The sequence below is a fragment of the Molothrus ater genome, chromosome 6, assembly GCF_012460135.2.
Source record: "Molothrus ater isolate BHLD 08-10-18 breed brown headed cowbird chromosome 6, BPBGC_Mater_1.1, whole genome shotgun sequence".
Lineage (NCBI taxonomy): Eukaryota > Metazoa > Chordata > Aves > Passeriformes > Icteridae > Molothrus > Molothrus ater.
In genome coordinates this window covers 17,219,252-17,231,817 of record NC_050483.2, presented here as the reverse complement: position 1 = coordinate 17,231,817, position 12,566 = coordinate 17,219,252, and the positions used below count along the sequence as shown (strand labels likewise).

Here is a 12,566-nt window from a genome sequence, read left to right as displayed (position 1 = left end):
GTCCAAAGTGACTTGTAGTAAATCAGTGCTGATACTGCCTTATCTTGTTAAAGGGAGTGTAGCTCTACACTGTGGAAAGACTGGTCAAGGAAATGACTGCTTGGATGCTGCTCAGTCAAGGAAGGAGGAAGAACTCCTTTAGTACAAGCCTGAGCCTGCACTTACTGTTTGCATATCTTCTTGGCCTAAAGCTTCTCTTTTGATAGGAGTCAATGTTGTTTTGCCACCTGAACTGACAGATAGATGTTCTGTATGTCACAAAGTCACTTGGATATGAACTTCCAGTACACTGGGAAAGCTCTGGTCTTAAGCTAGACCCTGTTACCTGGTTACTTCTCAAATTTTCTCATAACTTGGAGTGCTTAGTTGGGAAAAAAAAGCCATGGTAAGCATCTAAAATCATTAAACCTGTATTAAATAGTTGCAGTTTATTACATCTGGATTGAAAAGCTGCTTTTGTGCTCTAATTTCTCTTCTCTTATGAGGACAAGGAGTTAATGGATTAGGGGATTACAGTAAAGCCTGTGACTCCCTTCTGTTTCCTGAGAAGTGTTGTTACAGGGGCAAGTCTCTAGTGGCATAGTGGAGGAAGAAGTCAGTTCTGTGGATAGTAGTTACCTTACTGTGCAGAATATTAGAAATGTCCTCTACATCAAGTTCTAAAATATCAGTAGGTCACTGGTCTCTGTCTTTAGATATCTAATCACAGCAGGATGTCCCAAGACACAACACTCCTAAACTGCCTTTGTGCCATTCCAGATCTTCAACATGACAGGCATTTCTTCTGATCAAACAGATCTTGTGGAAGGACAGCATGCACTCCTGTTTCTGTTCATAACAGGATGTTAGCACATCAGTAAACAAAAAGCTTCTTGTTCTGCAGACTTGAACAGGTTGATTTGTGAACAAAAGTGAAGCTATATTAACTTTTTTTTTTTAAGAGTGTCCAGTATTTTATTGTAGTCTCTCTGGATTAGTTGTGCAGTGAGTTTGTAAACAATTGCACCAACAAGCTCCTTCAGACTCAGATGGAGGTGGAGCTTGCACCTCTATTGTAGTAGCCTAGATAGTTTAACCAAATGAAGGAATTTATATAGACAGACTAACAATGTGAGGGTGGGCAAGCAGACCACTCTAATGTATTGCTATGCAACCTGTCTGCCTTTCTTTTGCCCTCTTCCCTGCTGTGCTAAAGAGCCAGCTGAGAGATTAGGGAAAGCTGGAGGATGGATTTGGTGGTTTACTTCATGAAGATCATGATCTGCATAGCAAATGGCTAATCTATCCTCTAGAGCTGTAATATGAGTATCTGTCCTGCTGGCAGGTAAAAGTAATGGTTTAATTTACTGATATGAGCAAGTAAAAAAGCTCTTTCACAGAGGCAAAAATGGAGGCACGGATTACCTTTGCGTGCATATTTTCCTCTATCTCTACCATTTTTACAGTGGAGACACTATTATTTGTTTTCCCTGTCTTTCAACCAGTTTCTTTCTCTGTTCCCTGACAGCAGGGTTCAAGAATGCAGTGTAGTCTTTGCATCATGCTTGCAGGCTGTTTTAGCAGTAGAAAAGGCAAGTGGGTCATTTGATTGCTCTATGCCAACTCAAGTGTGTTTAGACAATGAACCGGTGAACTTGTTCTATACCTGGTCATGTCTTCTGCTGTCACTATCACTTGTGGTAAAGCTGGCATGATGTAGCCTTAGCCTGGACTTTGCCATCTTGCTTTTGGTTGTTAGGCTCCCAAACTGACCTGCAGCAATACAAGGTAGTAGCAGGAATGTGTGTGCCAGGATGAGAGCAGTTTTTAGGAACTGTCTGTAGCTGTCTCTTAAGAAGCATAGCCTTGACTCATACTGACTCTCAAACTATCAATGTTTTGTTCAAGGGAAGCTGGGTAGCAGTTTGGCAGTGCTGTCTCTCCCACCAAAGTGGCCAATCAGCTTAGATGCTCCTAATGTAGAGGCTAAGGAAAACATAACCAGAAACATTCTTATGTTTGGAAAACACTGACTCACAGCTCTCAGGGAAGATGTCTAACAACACCTTTGAAATTGAGAATTTATCATTTGTGTGAGAACTTAAGTGTTGTTCCTAAGTAAGTTTTCCTAGCCATTCAGGAATTCAGAGAAGTTCCTGCTCTTAACCTTGGTAGTATTTGTATTCTCTCTCCTAAACAGAGAAGTAGACTTGTCCTCTCTTCAAGGCCTGTTTGATAATTGAATGTGAACAGAGTTCATGTTATATTAGATCTATGATAGTGCCACAAAAGTCACTTACACTACAACTGTAACTGTGTAGAACTGTGGCAGGCTTTTTCTGTGTGCAAAAAGAGCTCCTATCCTCTGCTTTATAGTTCGTGCCAGCTGAACTATAGTTGTGCATCTGTAATCATAAATTGTCAGATGGCCATAGGACAGGTAAGGCTAAGAGTATATCAGTTCTCACCTGTATGTAAATTCAAAAGAAGTTATTGGCTGGGCTTAATTACACTGACTGCTGGCCTAAAGCAGATTGGAGCAAGATGAATACTGGGAACAACTAAAGTTTTGTGAAGTGATTCATTTATTTGTTGCTTCAGATGTTGACAGTATGCCTGTGTTTCAAGGCCTTGCCTGCAGAAATCTACTCTGCTCAGTATTTGTGTAGCTGCTTATAGAAAAAATGTTTCTCTCTTCCTTTGGGAAATGTATGTATAGGCTTGGTCAGAAGTATATCAAGTGGTTTGTATGAAAGTTAAGAACTAGTAGCAGTTTTAGTTAGCACAGGTGGGTTGTATGCCTCAAACTTGCCTTTAACAGTCTGCAGTTAGTATAGCAACAAGTTAATCCTGATGGAGCAGGTCACTGTCTGAGTGAGCCAAAGCAGCCCACTAATTCTAACCTTGAAGCACTTCCTTAACCTTGCAACCCTGCTGCCAGGTTACTGTTAAGACATGTCAGGTTTTTTTCAAATGAATGGACTCAACAAACCCCTTTCCTGTAACCTCTGTTTTCTCATTCTTTAGGTTGTAATGCAGAGCTCTGAACAGAGGAATGGAGGTGTATTTGTGCAGTACTGAAGTGCTGACTGTAGCCTGGATTACTGGGAAATACAAGAATAGTAGTTGGTTCTTTGATGAGCTGCGTGACTTACGATGTTCCCTACTCTATCTTTGTTAAACAAGATGGTAATTAAAGATAATACTGCTCTGCAGACTAAATTTACCTTCTCTAATGAAGGCAGTAGGCAGCATGATGGAGTCTGAAGCCTGACAAACTGCCAGATATGAAGTGATCACCCATAAGCACCTTGGACTGTGTTGTGGCTGGGTACCTGTGTGCTCAGTACCCATCTTGGAGATGACGAGCAGCACTCGTACAGTAGGGCTGTAAGGCTACAAACACTGCATGTCTTTGTTGCAAAAGAGCAACCAAAGCTTACTGACTTGCAGATATTTAATGATAGTCTGTTAAAATGGTAAAAGTCTGAATAAGTGAAAGTGAGAAGGATACGGCCTGAACTCATACGGAACATAATCTTCTTGTGCTCTGGCTTAACTACTGTCCTACCCTTCAGTCTGTATACATTACATGACCTTTATTAAAGCCTCTCCAAGCTGAATGTGTGGTTACAGAACATTTTGTTGGTATACAGCTCTGATAATTTCATGAGACTGGAGCTGGGTAAGAGCCTGAAAGTGTGGCAGAGCAATTTCCTTTGTTAGCTCTGAAATGTAAGCCTTTATTCCTGCAGCATAGCACTCCTTCAGCTGTCATCATCTTGTTTTTACTGTCCTAAGGACTACTTGAGTGTTTCTAGTGATGGTAAAAATAAAAGATGCATATAGAAATTATTCAGTGAGTGCTGGCAAGTCAGAGTAATGTGATGAAAACTTAAGTTAATCAAACACATTTTAACAGTGCCCTTCCACACTTAGTGGGACAGAAGATCTAGCTAGAAATTTGTTCTTATTTTATGATACTTATATTTTCTTTTGTCCTTTATAATGAAAGCTGCCTTCCACTGTGAGGTTTTGTTTTGCTTTGTCATCCTCTAATATGAGCAGTTAAACGTGTTTGAATAAGGTTACCATACAATATAAACTGCTGGAGTTGAGGAAATTTGGGGTTAGATACTTCAGCCTGGTTTTAACTTGTCATTTGTCCTCAGCATTGTGTGATTGCCCTCAGTGACATTTAACACTTGGTGTGCTAGTGCTGTTCTTTAAAACTACAATGTCAGGCTTGCTTAGACTTTAATTAGTAATAAGATGAAAACTTAATTGTTCAATGTGAACTCCAATATATGAGTTAAACTTTTTATCACCTGCTAATTGCTATGCTGCTTATGTTTGGTTATAGTCTGGGTGAGATCATATACTGCCTTAAAAATAGAACAGCCTGAAGAAATTATTTGAAAAAGACTTTTGTTCATATGCTAAGTGAGATTTAAAATTTGAGGTGATAAACCTTCAGATATGAGTCTGGGTGTTCCTGTCATCTCACTGCTACAGCTGTGTGCATGGGGGTGGGATTTCCATGTTTGTGTTGCTGAGCCTGCAGACTATTTCTACGAAAGGTGCTGACTTCACAGATTCCTGAAGTATTTTAGTCAGGCTTTGCTTAATGCTCTGTTGCTTGCTTAGGACACAAAGAACCCAATTCCTAGCAGTAACTGATAATCTGTGAGTGTAGCAGGTAAATAATGCTGCTTGAAAGGTTTGCCAGGAGGTTTTGGTGGTTTTAAAAAAGTAAAAGATGGCCTTGATTTCATCTTGGGGTAAGAAAAGCTAGCTGATATGTTTCCCTTTCCTCACCCTATTTTTAACATTTTAAAATTGTGATTATTACCACACTTGCTGAGGTTAGAGAAACAATTGCTAATAATTCAAAGTAAATATTGCAGTTCACTTCCCTTACAAACATAGGTTAAAGATACAGAGTAAAGACCTAGTTTCTAAATTTAAAAACTCAGGTTAGCAATGTCCCAGACTGAGCTCTATATTCTCTGCTCTGTTAATGTAAATTAAGTACAAAATCTCCAGACTCTGTGGTTATGTCTTAATGAGATGTGTTCTTCCTATGGTAAAAGGGAAAATAAACGAATAGCTTTAGGAGATTAAATTTTTCATCAGAAGCAGATGTATGGCTGAAAATAAGGGAAGTGTTCTAAAGTCTTTAAAAAGAAATACCTTACAAAATTGAAAATTGGAGTGTTGTTTATTTACATAAACATTTGCACCCTTTCGGAGTGTGTTAATGTGGTCCCTGTTCTCAGAGGGTGGGACCCCAGAGCAAACGACTTGCTTCAGTGTAGTAATGAACTCCTAATGCTGGCAAGTGCCCTAGAAGCAAACATTTGAGTATCTCTGCTGTGTGCTCAGGACAAATAATCCAATTAAGACAAATCTAAAATCTATAAAGGAAGACACTTGAGGTCTTAGATTGTACGACTTGCTGCTCATTTACACAATAAATAGTGTTACTACTTTAAAGCCAGCTTTCTTTAGATTGACAAGTTAAATTAGAACAAAACTCGTGTTGCACAATATATTAGTGAAAACTGGTTAGACTTTGTGATTCCAGCAGATGCATCTTTATAAACGGAGGGAACTATACTGTGTTCTCTAGCTTTGTCATTCTAGAAGTTAATTGGAATTTCTAGGTCAAATTAAAACTGTGGACATTATCTTCTGCTTTATCTGGAAATCAAGGTGCATACAGATAGCAACTACAGTTTGTTTCAGAACTGGAATTGTAAATGATTGAGCTCTGAAATTGTGGGTTGTTTTTTGTCCTGTGGAGTGCCTGCCAAGGCACCTGCACTTAAGTCTTTTGAGCAGCAGCCTTTACAAAACACTGCAGTAGAATGGAAAAATTGCATTTGAAGGGAATATGTGGGGTCTGTAGGTATTTTGTTAAAAGGACAAGGCAAACTGAAGTAGTTGCTTCTGTAGTGGGCTTAACATTTCTGTTTGTACAGTGTGCTGTGGCTGCTCTGTGTCTGTTCTCTTGTGGCTGTTGTTAGAGGCAGATGAATACAAACCTGTTTTCTGCATCTTATGCAAGAGTTGGTTTCAGAAGTGCTAACTTCAGTTTATTTTTTTTGAGTCTAAGTCAAGAAATTACAAAACCTAGATTCATTTGTACTTGGCAAGGGATTCCTTCATACTTTGCTCCTAAACTATCCTAAGGCACTTGTTTCCTTGAGTTATTTAGTTACCTTTTATAGGGCCTGCTGTAAATTCCCCAAAGCAATAGTAAAGGGAGGATTAACAATCCTCGGACGACAGGCTTTTGGACATGCAAATGTAGGGGGATATTTAAATACTGTGAGATGTTTCTGTTGAAGAAAGGGGTGAGATTGGAGGTGCTTTGGAATCCTGGTCACGATCTGCTCTTCAAGCCTCCTCACATCCCCTACTTGCACATTCATAGCTGTAGCTGTGATCCCAGTGGTGTGGGGAAGTGTGTGGTGTGAACACAAGGGCATGTGATCCCCACGACTCATAAGGTTGGACCAATTTGAATCAGGGATAGGACACTTCTGCTCATAACCTTGTAGCAAATATATATGTGATGAAGAGGGAAGGAAGCTGTCATTTTCTGCTGCTAGCTGATGTTTGAACACTTGAAACTGCTTGAAACTTTTGGGAAATGGACAAAAGTTTTAGACTTGTTGAAATTTTGAATAGGTACAGGTCTGAATTAACTACAGAACTAAATGGCCAGATCTGCATTGCTGAAGTGTACTTCACTTGCTTCCCTCAAATGGCAGGCAGCTGATCACAGTGCCCGAGCTGGCTGTTTTACCCTTCTGTGCTTCTACTCATGTAGGAGACAATGGACCCAGATGTCTGTACAATCTCAGTCACCAAAAGCTAAAATGCTAAAGAGTAATAAGCTGATAAGCTGTTTTGGTTTGGACAATGCAAATATTGCTTGAATAAGTTTGCATTATCACAATTTAAACTGCAGCTGTTTCTCTCTGTAACTTGAATTGGTACTAGAAATCCCAATATCTATTCTTGAAATCAAAAATTGATATGAAATACTAATGGTGCTGAGAAGCATAAGTCATCTAATAAAGTGTGAATTTTAAATATTTCTGGGTTTCAAATTACTTTCATGAGCTACCTTGAAAGTCTGAACTTGTATCCTAACTATGTGAGGTCTTGAGCCTTTGGACTCCTTGTGAGTTTACTGCGTTTTCTCTTCAGTCTGTTAAGAATGTTTTTAAAGCTGTTGAACTGGATGACTGTTCAACAGAGAAATAACAAATTGGCTTGTCCTTAAGGTGAGAAATAACCTGAGCTGCTTGTTTATAAGATTGTGCTTAGGAGACTCACTTCTTCAAAGCACTGTCAACTTAGTAATCACATAGGAAGTAAAATTCACTTTCCTCTGGGCAGTTTCAGGAATAGAAAAACTGGAGCATTTGTGAAAGTCAGTAGCAGTGGCATCTCAGGTTATATGCAAGTGACACTGTCTAAAGTCTGTAAAGCTTCTTGAAACTGGGAGGTCCTTAGAGCTTCTCAAATTCCTGTACAAAGTGATGCTTAAGTTACCCCTGTTTGCCTTTAGTTCCAATGATGGAAATGGAGAGTTATAACTCCTCCTGTTGTTTGTATGTTCACAAGTGAATGTTTCTGTTTGGGTGAAAAGATGCTTCGGGTGGCAGAGGAATCTCCAAAGCATTGTGTCCTGATACGTGTTCTTTTCATTTCAGGCAAAAGTAAAGAGGCAGAAATAAAGAGGATAAATAAAGAACTAGCAAATATTCGGTCAAAATTTAAAGGTAAGTGACTTGATCATACTATACTATATGTATTTCCATAAGACTTTCTTTTATGGGGTTTTGCTTTTACATGCTTGGACATCTTTTGTCAACTGCTGACTCAAGCAAAATGCTGAAGCAGTCTGTTAGAATTACTGTTGGAAATGTTCTCTTAACTCTAGAAACTTCTGACAGTCCTGTCATTTTTGGCCATAACAGAAGCAAACTCCCTCCTCTGTCAGAGAACTGGGCTACTGGTCACAAACTATTTCTAATACTTGCCCTCCTAACCATGTGACTACTCACCTTGTTTGTTTCCAGAAAGCTGTGAGGCTGTGAATAGTTTGAAGTAAGATGGGTGGACATGATTATTTCCAGTAAAACAGCATCTGTTTAAACTTTTCTTCCTTCCTCCTTCTTCAGCCCTGAGCCCTTTATGGAAGTAATGGGTTAGGCTGATTTCTAGCAGAATTAAATTAAAATATGTAGTTGCTGAAGCTACACATCTTGACCACAAGCAACAGCAGTACAAATTATTCATATGAAACAAAGGATATGCAGTAACTAATTTAAAGAGGCAGCAATTAACTTTTAAACAACAAAAGATAAAACTCATGCTGTTAGCTGTATTCAAGTTGTGTATGTGGTTTCAAAATTTAAAGATTCTGAGGGGTAGTTGGGATGTTTTTAAATAGAATTATAGCAGTTGTGGCTGTGGCAACTTTTGTTTAAATAGTTCTGGGGCAGTGTGTGTAGTTAGATTAGGTATTGCAATGTGGCGATCATATATATGTGCCTTCAGAATCTGCTGGATTTGTAGTAATTCATTTACCACAAATGGCTTAGAGTAGCATATCTGTTTGGAATACTTGGTGTATTAACAAACAACTTTTCCTGAACTTTGTATGATCTGTGGCTATATTTTAAGTAGTATGTCTCTTAAAGGTGTATGAAGACCTTTAGAAGCCTGAGTGTCATCAACAGCTTAGAAGGGAAGAGTTAACCACAATGCAAGACACTCAAGAAATTATTCAAAATTAAAAGCCATCACATGCCTCTTTGTTCACATTTTTTTCTTAGAAAAATAGGTAAAAGTACATGAGCAGTTAATTCTTCTCTGCTTACTCATGATCAGGGGAGAAATAATCATAGGAATCTCTGGCTATGTAGAACCATAAATCAGGCAGTGATCAGAGAATAGAGGTGCTTTCAGCAAAGTAGTGTCATAACTTTAGCCTGCATACCTTATGTAGCATCCTTTAAGCACTATTTAAATAGTTTTGAATAAAGGTCGGTATATGCTCATTCAGTAGCTTGAGTGGAAGATGGCTAAACCTTCTTGTAGCTGATCCTCATTATGGTTTATTACTAAATCTGTATGGATTTTGAGTGGAAAATTTTAATTACCTGAAGACAATAACTTCATGAAGCCTGAGCAAAAACATGTATGTCACAATTTGGAAAAAGTTGTGTTTAGACAACTTGTTGTGTAACTGCTTGAGGCTGTGAGAGTGTGAGGAGCTGATAGCTGTGTTATCTTTCTGCTGCAGGAGTCCCACATGGACTTCATGCTGTGTGGTTCTTCCTTGCAGAAGGGTTATATAAAAATTAAGAGACCTTCATATGCATTTTATTCTTGGTTTAAGTGGTGATTACTCAGTTTAGCCTAGTTTCTTTTGATGCAGCTCTGACCTGAAAATGTTTTTAAATAGTTTGGATTAAGACAAATGTGTAATTGTGAACTTAAGATGAAGTCCCTTGTTAAATAACTGTGGTGAATGCTCGTGCCCTGAGTTACTGGTCCTTCCTGGCCAAAGATGCAGCTTTTGGACTGGCTCCATGGTTGTAATCAGGGAAAGGTTCCAAGAAACAAGACCTTTTGACAGAGAAGTTCTGGTGTGACACTAGTGTAGGAGTCTGGTCTACCTCTGGGCCTTCAGGACACACTGTTGCATTACCTGGATGCTGATCCCATGTAACTTGCAAGGTGTATTCTTACACTGTTGCAGACAGAGCCTCAATATTTCTACCTTTGTTTGAGCATGCAAGTAGCTGTCAGGCCTGATACCTGCCTTATGTTTGGGTAACTTGGTGTTGAAAGTACCCTTGTATTTAACAAGTTGGGATAAGGTTTCACATCTCTGCACAAGCAATACTTTCCTTCAACTGATGGAATTTGTGCTATGGCTTTGGGTTCTGATCCAGCTTTTGTGCACCGAGCTCAGCAGAAATTTAGAATCTCTGTACTTAAGGTGGCTGTGTCTCTTGTCTAAGCATGAGGAAGCTCCATTGCTGAGGTCACTGTGTCCTTGACAGTTGCTTTAAATGCTTCTGCATTAACTGAGATAAGAAGAATGTACTAGAGAGAAGCTACACCAGTGTGATAAAGGAGAAGCTGTAGGAGTAGAGTGTGCCAAGATGCTATTCCTTCTGTTTTACACGTTCAGCCTGTAAGCTGATTTTGCTCCCATGCCTGAACCAAACTGGAAGTCTCAGCGTTAGAGCAGTAACTGCTTTGGGAGTGAAAAAATATCCAGTTTATTAAATTGTTGTGTCACTTTGCTCTCTCAAACCTGAATTTGTGTATTAATGAAGCTGCCCACAAATCTGTAAGCTGTTTCTGCGGTCACAGGAACTTCGTTCTCTTCCTGATTCAGACTTGTTCTTTTTTTCCTGCTCTGGCATTAGAATTTAGTTTTGTTCTGATTGCTTAGTAGGGTTTGTGTTACCAGAGTGGCTGCTAGATTTCAGACATGCTTGTGTATCTTTTCGGCTCATGCAAAAGTACCCCAATGTGACTTGTTTATTGTTGGTTTTTTTCCTTTTTTTTTTTCTTTTGCTGACTTAGTTTGTCATATTCGAGCAAATTATCTCTATTTTCCCAAAATACTTGGTAACCCTTTGGAGGAAGGTAAGATAAGGCTCTAAGTACCTGTTTAAACTGAAGCTGTGTAACTGTGAACTCAGTAAATTGCTTTCCTGGCAGGCTGTGAAAGCATAGGCTTTATATTTAAGATGGGCCTGCTTAGTCACACTGTCTTCTGATCACGTGTGAAAGCAATCACACAGTAAAATCATAAAGTGTCTTCAGTGACAAACTGAATTGTTGGAAGTAAAATCAGTAAAATGAATTGTTGGAAGTAAAATGACAAGTATCAGTTGTAGGGCTGATCTTTTTTCTGGTGCTAGTAGTATGGTAAATAAATACTAGTTTATGGATTGGTATGGATTGTTTGGCACAGTTATTCAGCATTTGATGTAGAGGGCTTGGACTGTCACCCCTACAGAAATACGGATCTTGTCTCAAAGTGTAGCTACATTCATAAAAATCAAATTCAGTTCTCTTAGCCTCTAAGCTAGTAGTTGCCTTCTGATACAGTATATCCCTGGATTGCTGCCAACTGCATGAACAGAGGTCAGTGTAGGAAGGAAGCAAAGAAACAGTGTTGTCCATTCTGTTTTGCAAAAGCCATTATTGTGGTTTTAAAAGCTAAGATTTTAAGGCCATGTGAAAGCTAGTGAGATTAGACTTGTCAGGCTTCCTTATCTACCCCCAGTGAACATCTCAAGGACTAAACTGTTTTCCTGACCCCTCTTGCTGGTAGCAGGCTCAGAACAGTGCAGCACACTGGCTTTTAAGTACACTGAGTTAGATTGGAAACCAGGTGCTGTTCTTTAACTTATGTTCCAATCTAGAGCTGGAAGCTGCTGCCTGACAACCAAAAGGTCTTAAAATACTTACCTTATTTCTTTTCAGAGGGCTGTGTGGTAGTTGTGTATGAGCAAGGAAAACTAAAACTTCTGTGTTCAAATGCTAGTGAGTTGATACACAGAAATTTGGAAATAGTAATTATTTCTTAGTAGTACTCATTGTTAATCAGCTGTTAATAATTTCTTTCTTAGCCAAATAACTAATACATTTTTCAGGAAAAGCAAGTAGCCTTTGAAATGCCCACTGTGCTGAAAACCTGCTGACATGTATTGTGAATCCTTCCTGTTTCTGCTGACTTGATTTGCAGCACTTGCAAATGTTCCCAAAAGCATTTGAAAATGAGCTGAGTTAAAAGAAATGATTGTGTATTGCAATAAAGATAACAGAACATGTGACATTTCCTTCTGCTCTCGTTCGGATGTTTGCTTGGGACTGGGGGAAGCTGTACTATTTTGGCACATACTTAAGCAATGAGACTTGTTAGTAATGTTTAAAATAGAACCTTTAGAACTCTCTGTAAATGTGACATGGAAGGGAGTGGAATAGTTAAAATTTCAATAAGAATCAGTAACAGACTTCTTCAAAAGACAGCTGGATTTAGGCAACTACTGTGAGATCTTTGACTGAAGTAGTCTTTTTTCAAATGGCTCAGATAATTAAATAATAAAAAATTTTAAAACCCCTGATATTCTGTTATTGCTGGGAACTAATAAGACTTTGAAGAAGAGCTGTAGAACTCTAACTTGGTCTAGTTTATAAACCTGAGAACTCTCACATTGCCTTCACTTCTGTATCCAAGGAACAGGAGCTTTTGAAAGCAGTCAGTGTAGCATTTTTTCTGTCTTTGGAAAAGGTGTTTCAGGTACTGATTTCTCAATATTTTTCTTTGATACCACATGGTGGAGAAGGAAGCTGCTTGTTAGTGGGATGGTGATATGTTTTGTGCTTGATTCCATGGCGTAGCTTCTATCAAAAAGTCTTCAAATACCCTGAGATCCAAGGACCTTGCTAATCTGAGCTCTTAAAATACTGGGATCTTGGAAGGATGTAATGTTTTAAATAGCTGGGTCCTAAACCTAAAAAAGGAATTGCTAAAC

General features: G+C 38.9%; 1 protein-coding gene across 4 annotated transcripts in view; it reads left to right on the top strand.

The window, feature by feature from the left end:
• Positions 1-12,566, top strand: part of AP2A2 (adaptor related protein complex 2 subunit alpha 2) — a 44,438-nt gene that overhangs the window by 5,873 nt on the left and 25,999 nt on the right. For all 4 annotated transcript variants that reach the window (XM_036383200.2, XM_036383196.2, XM_036383199.2 and 1 more), the window contains exon 2: positions 7,710-7,778. In XM_036383200.2, the coding sequence (XP_036239093.1) occupies positions 7,710-7,778 (69 nt within the window). The remainder of the gene's footprint in view (positions 1-7,709; positions 7,779-12,566) is intronic.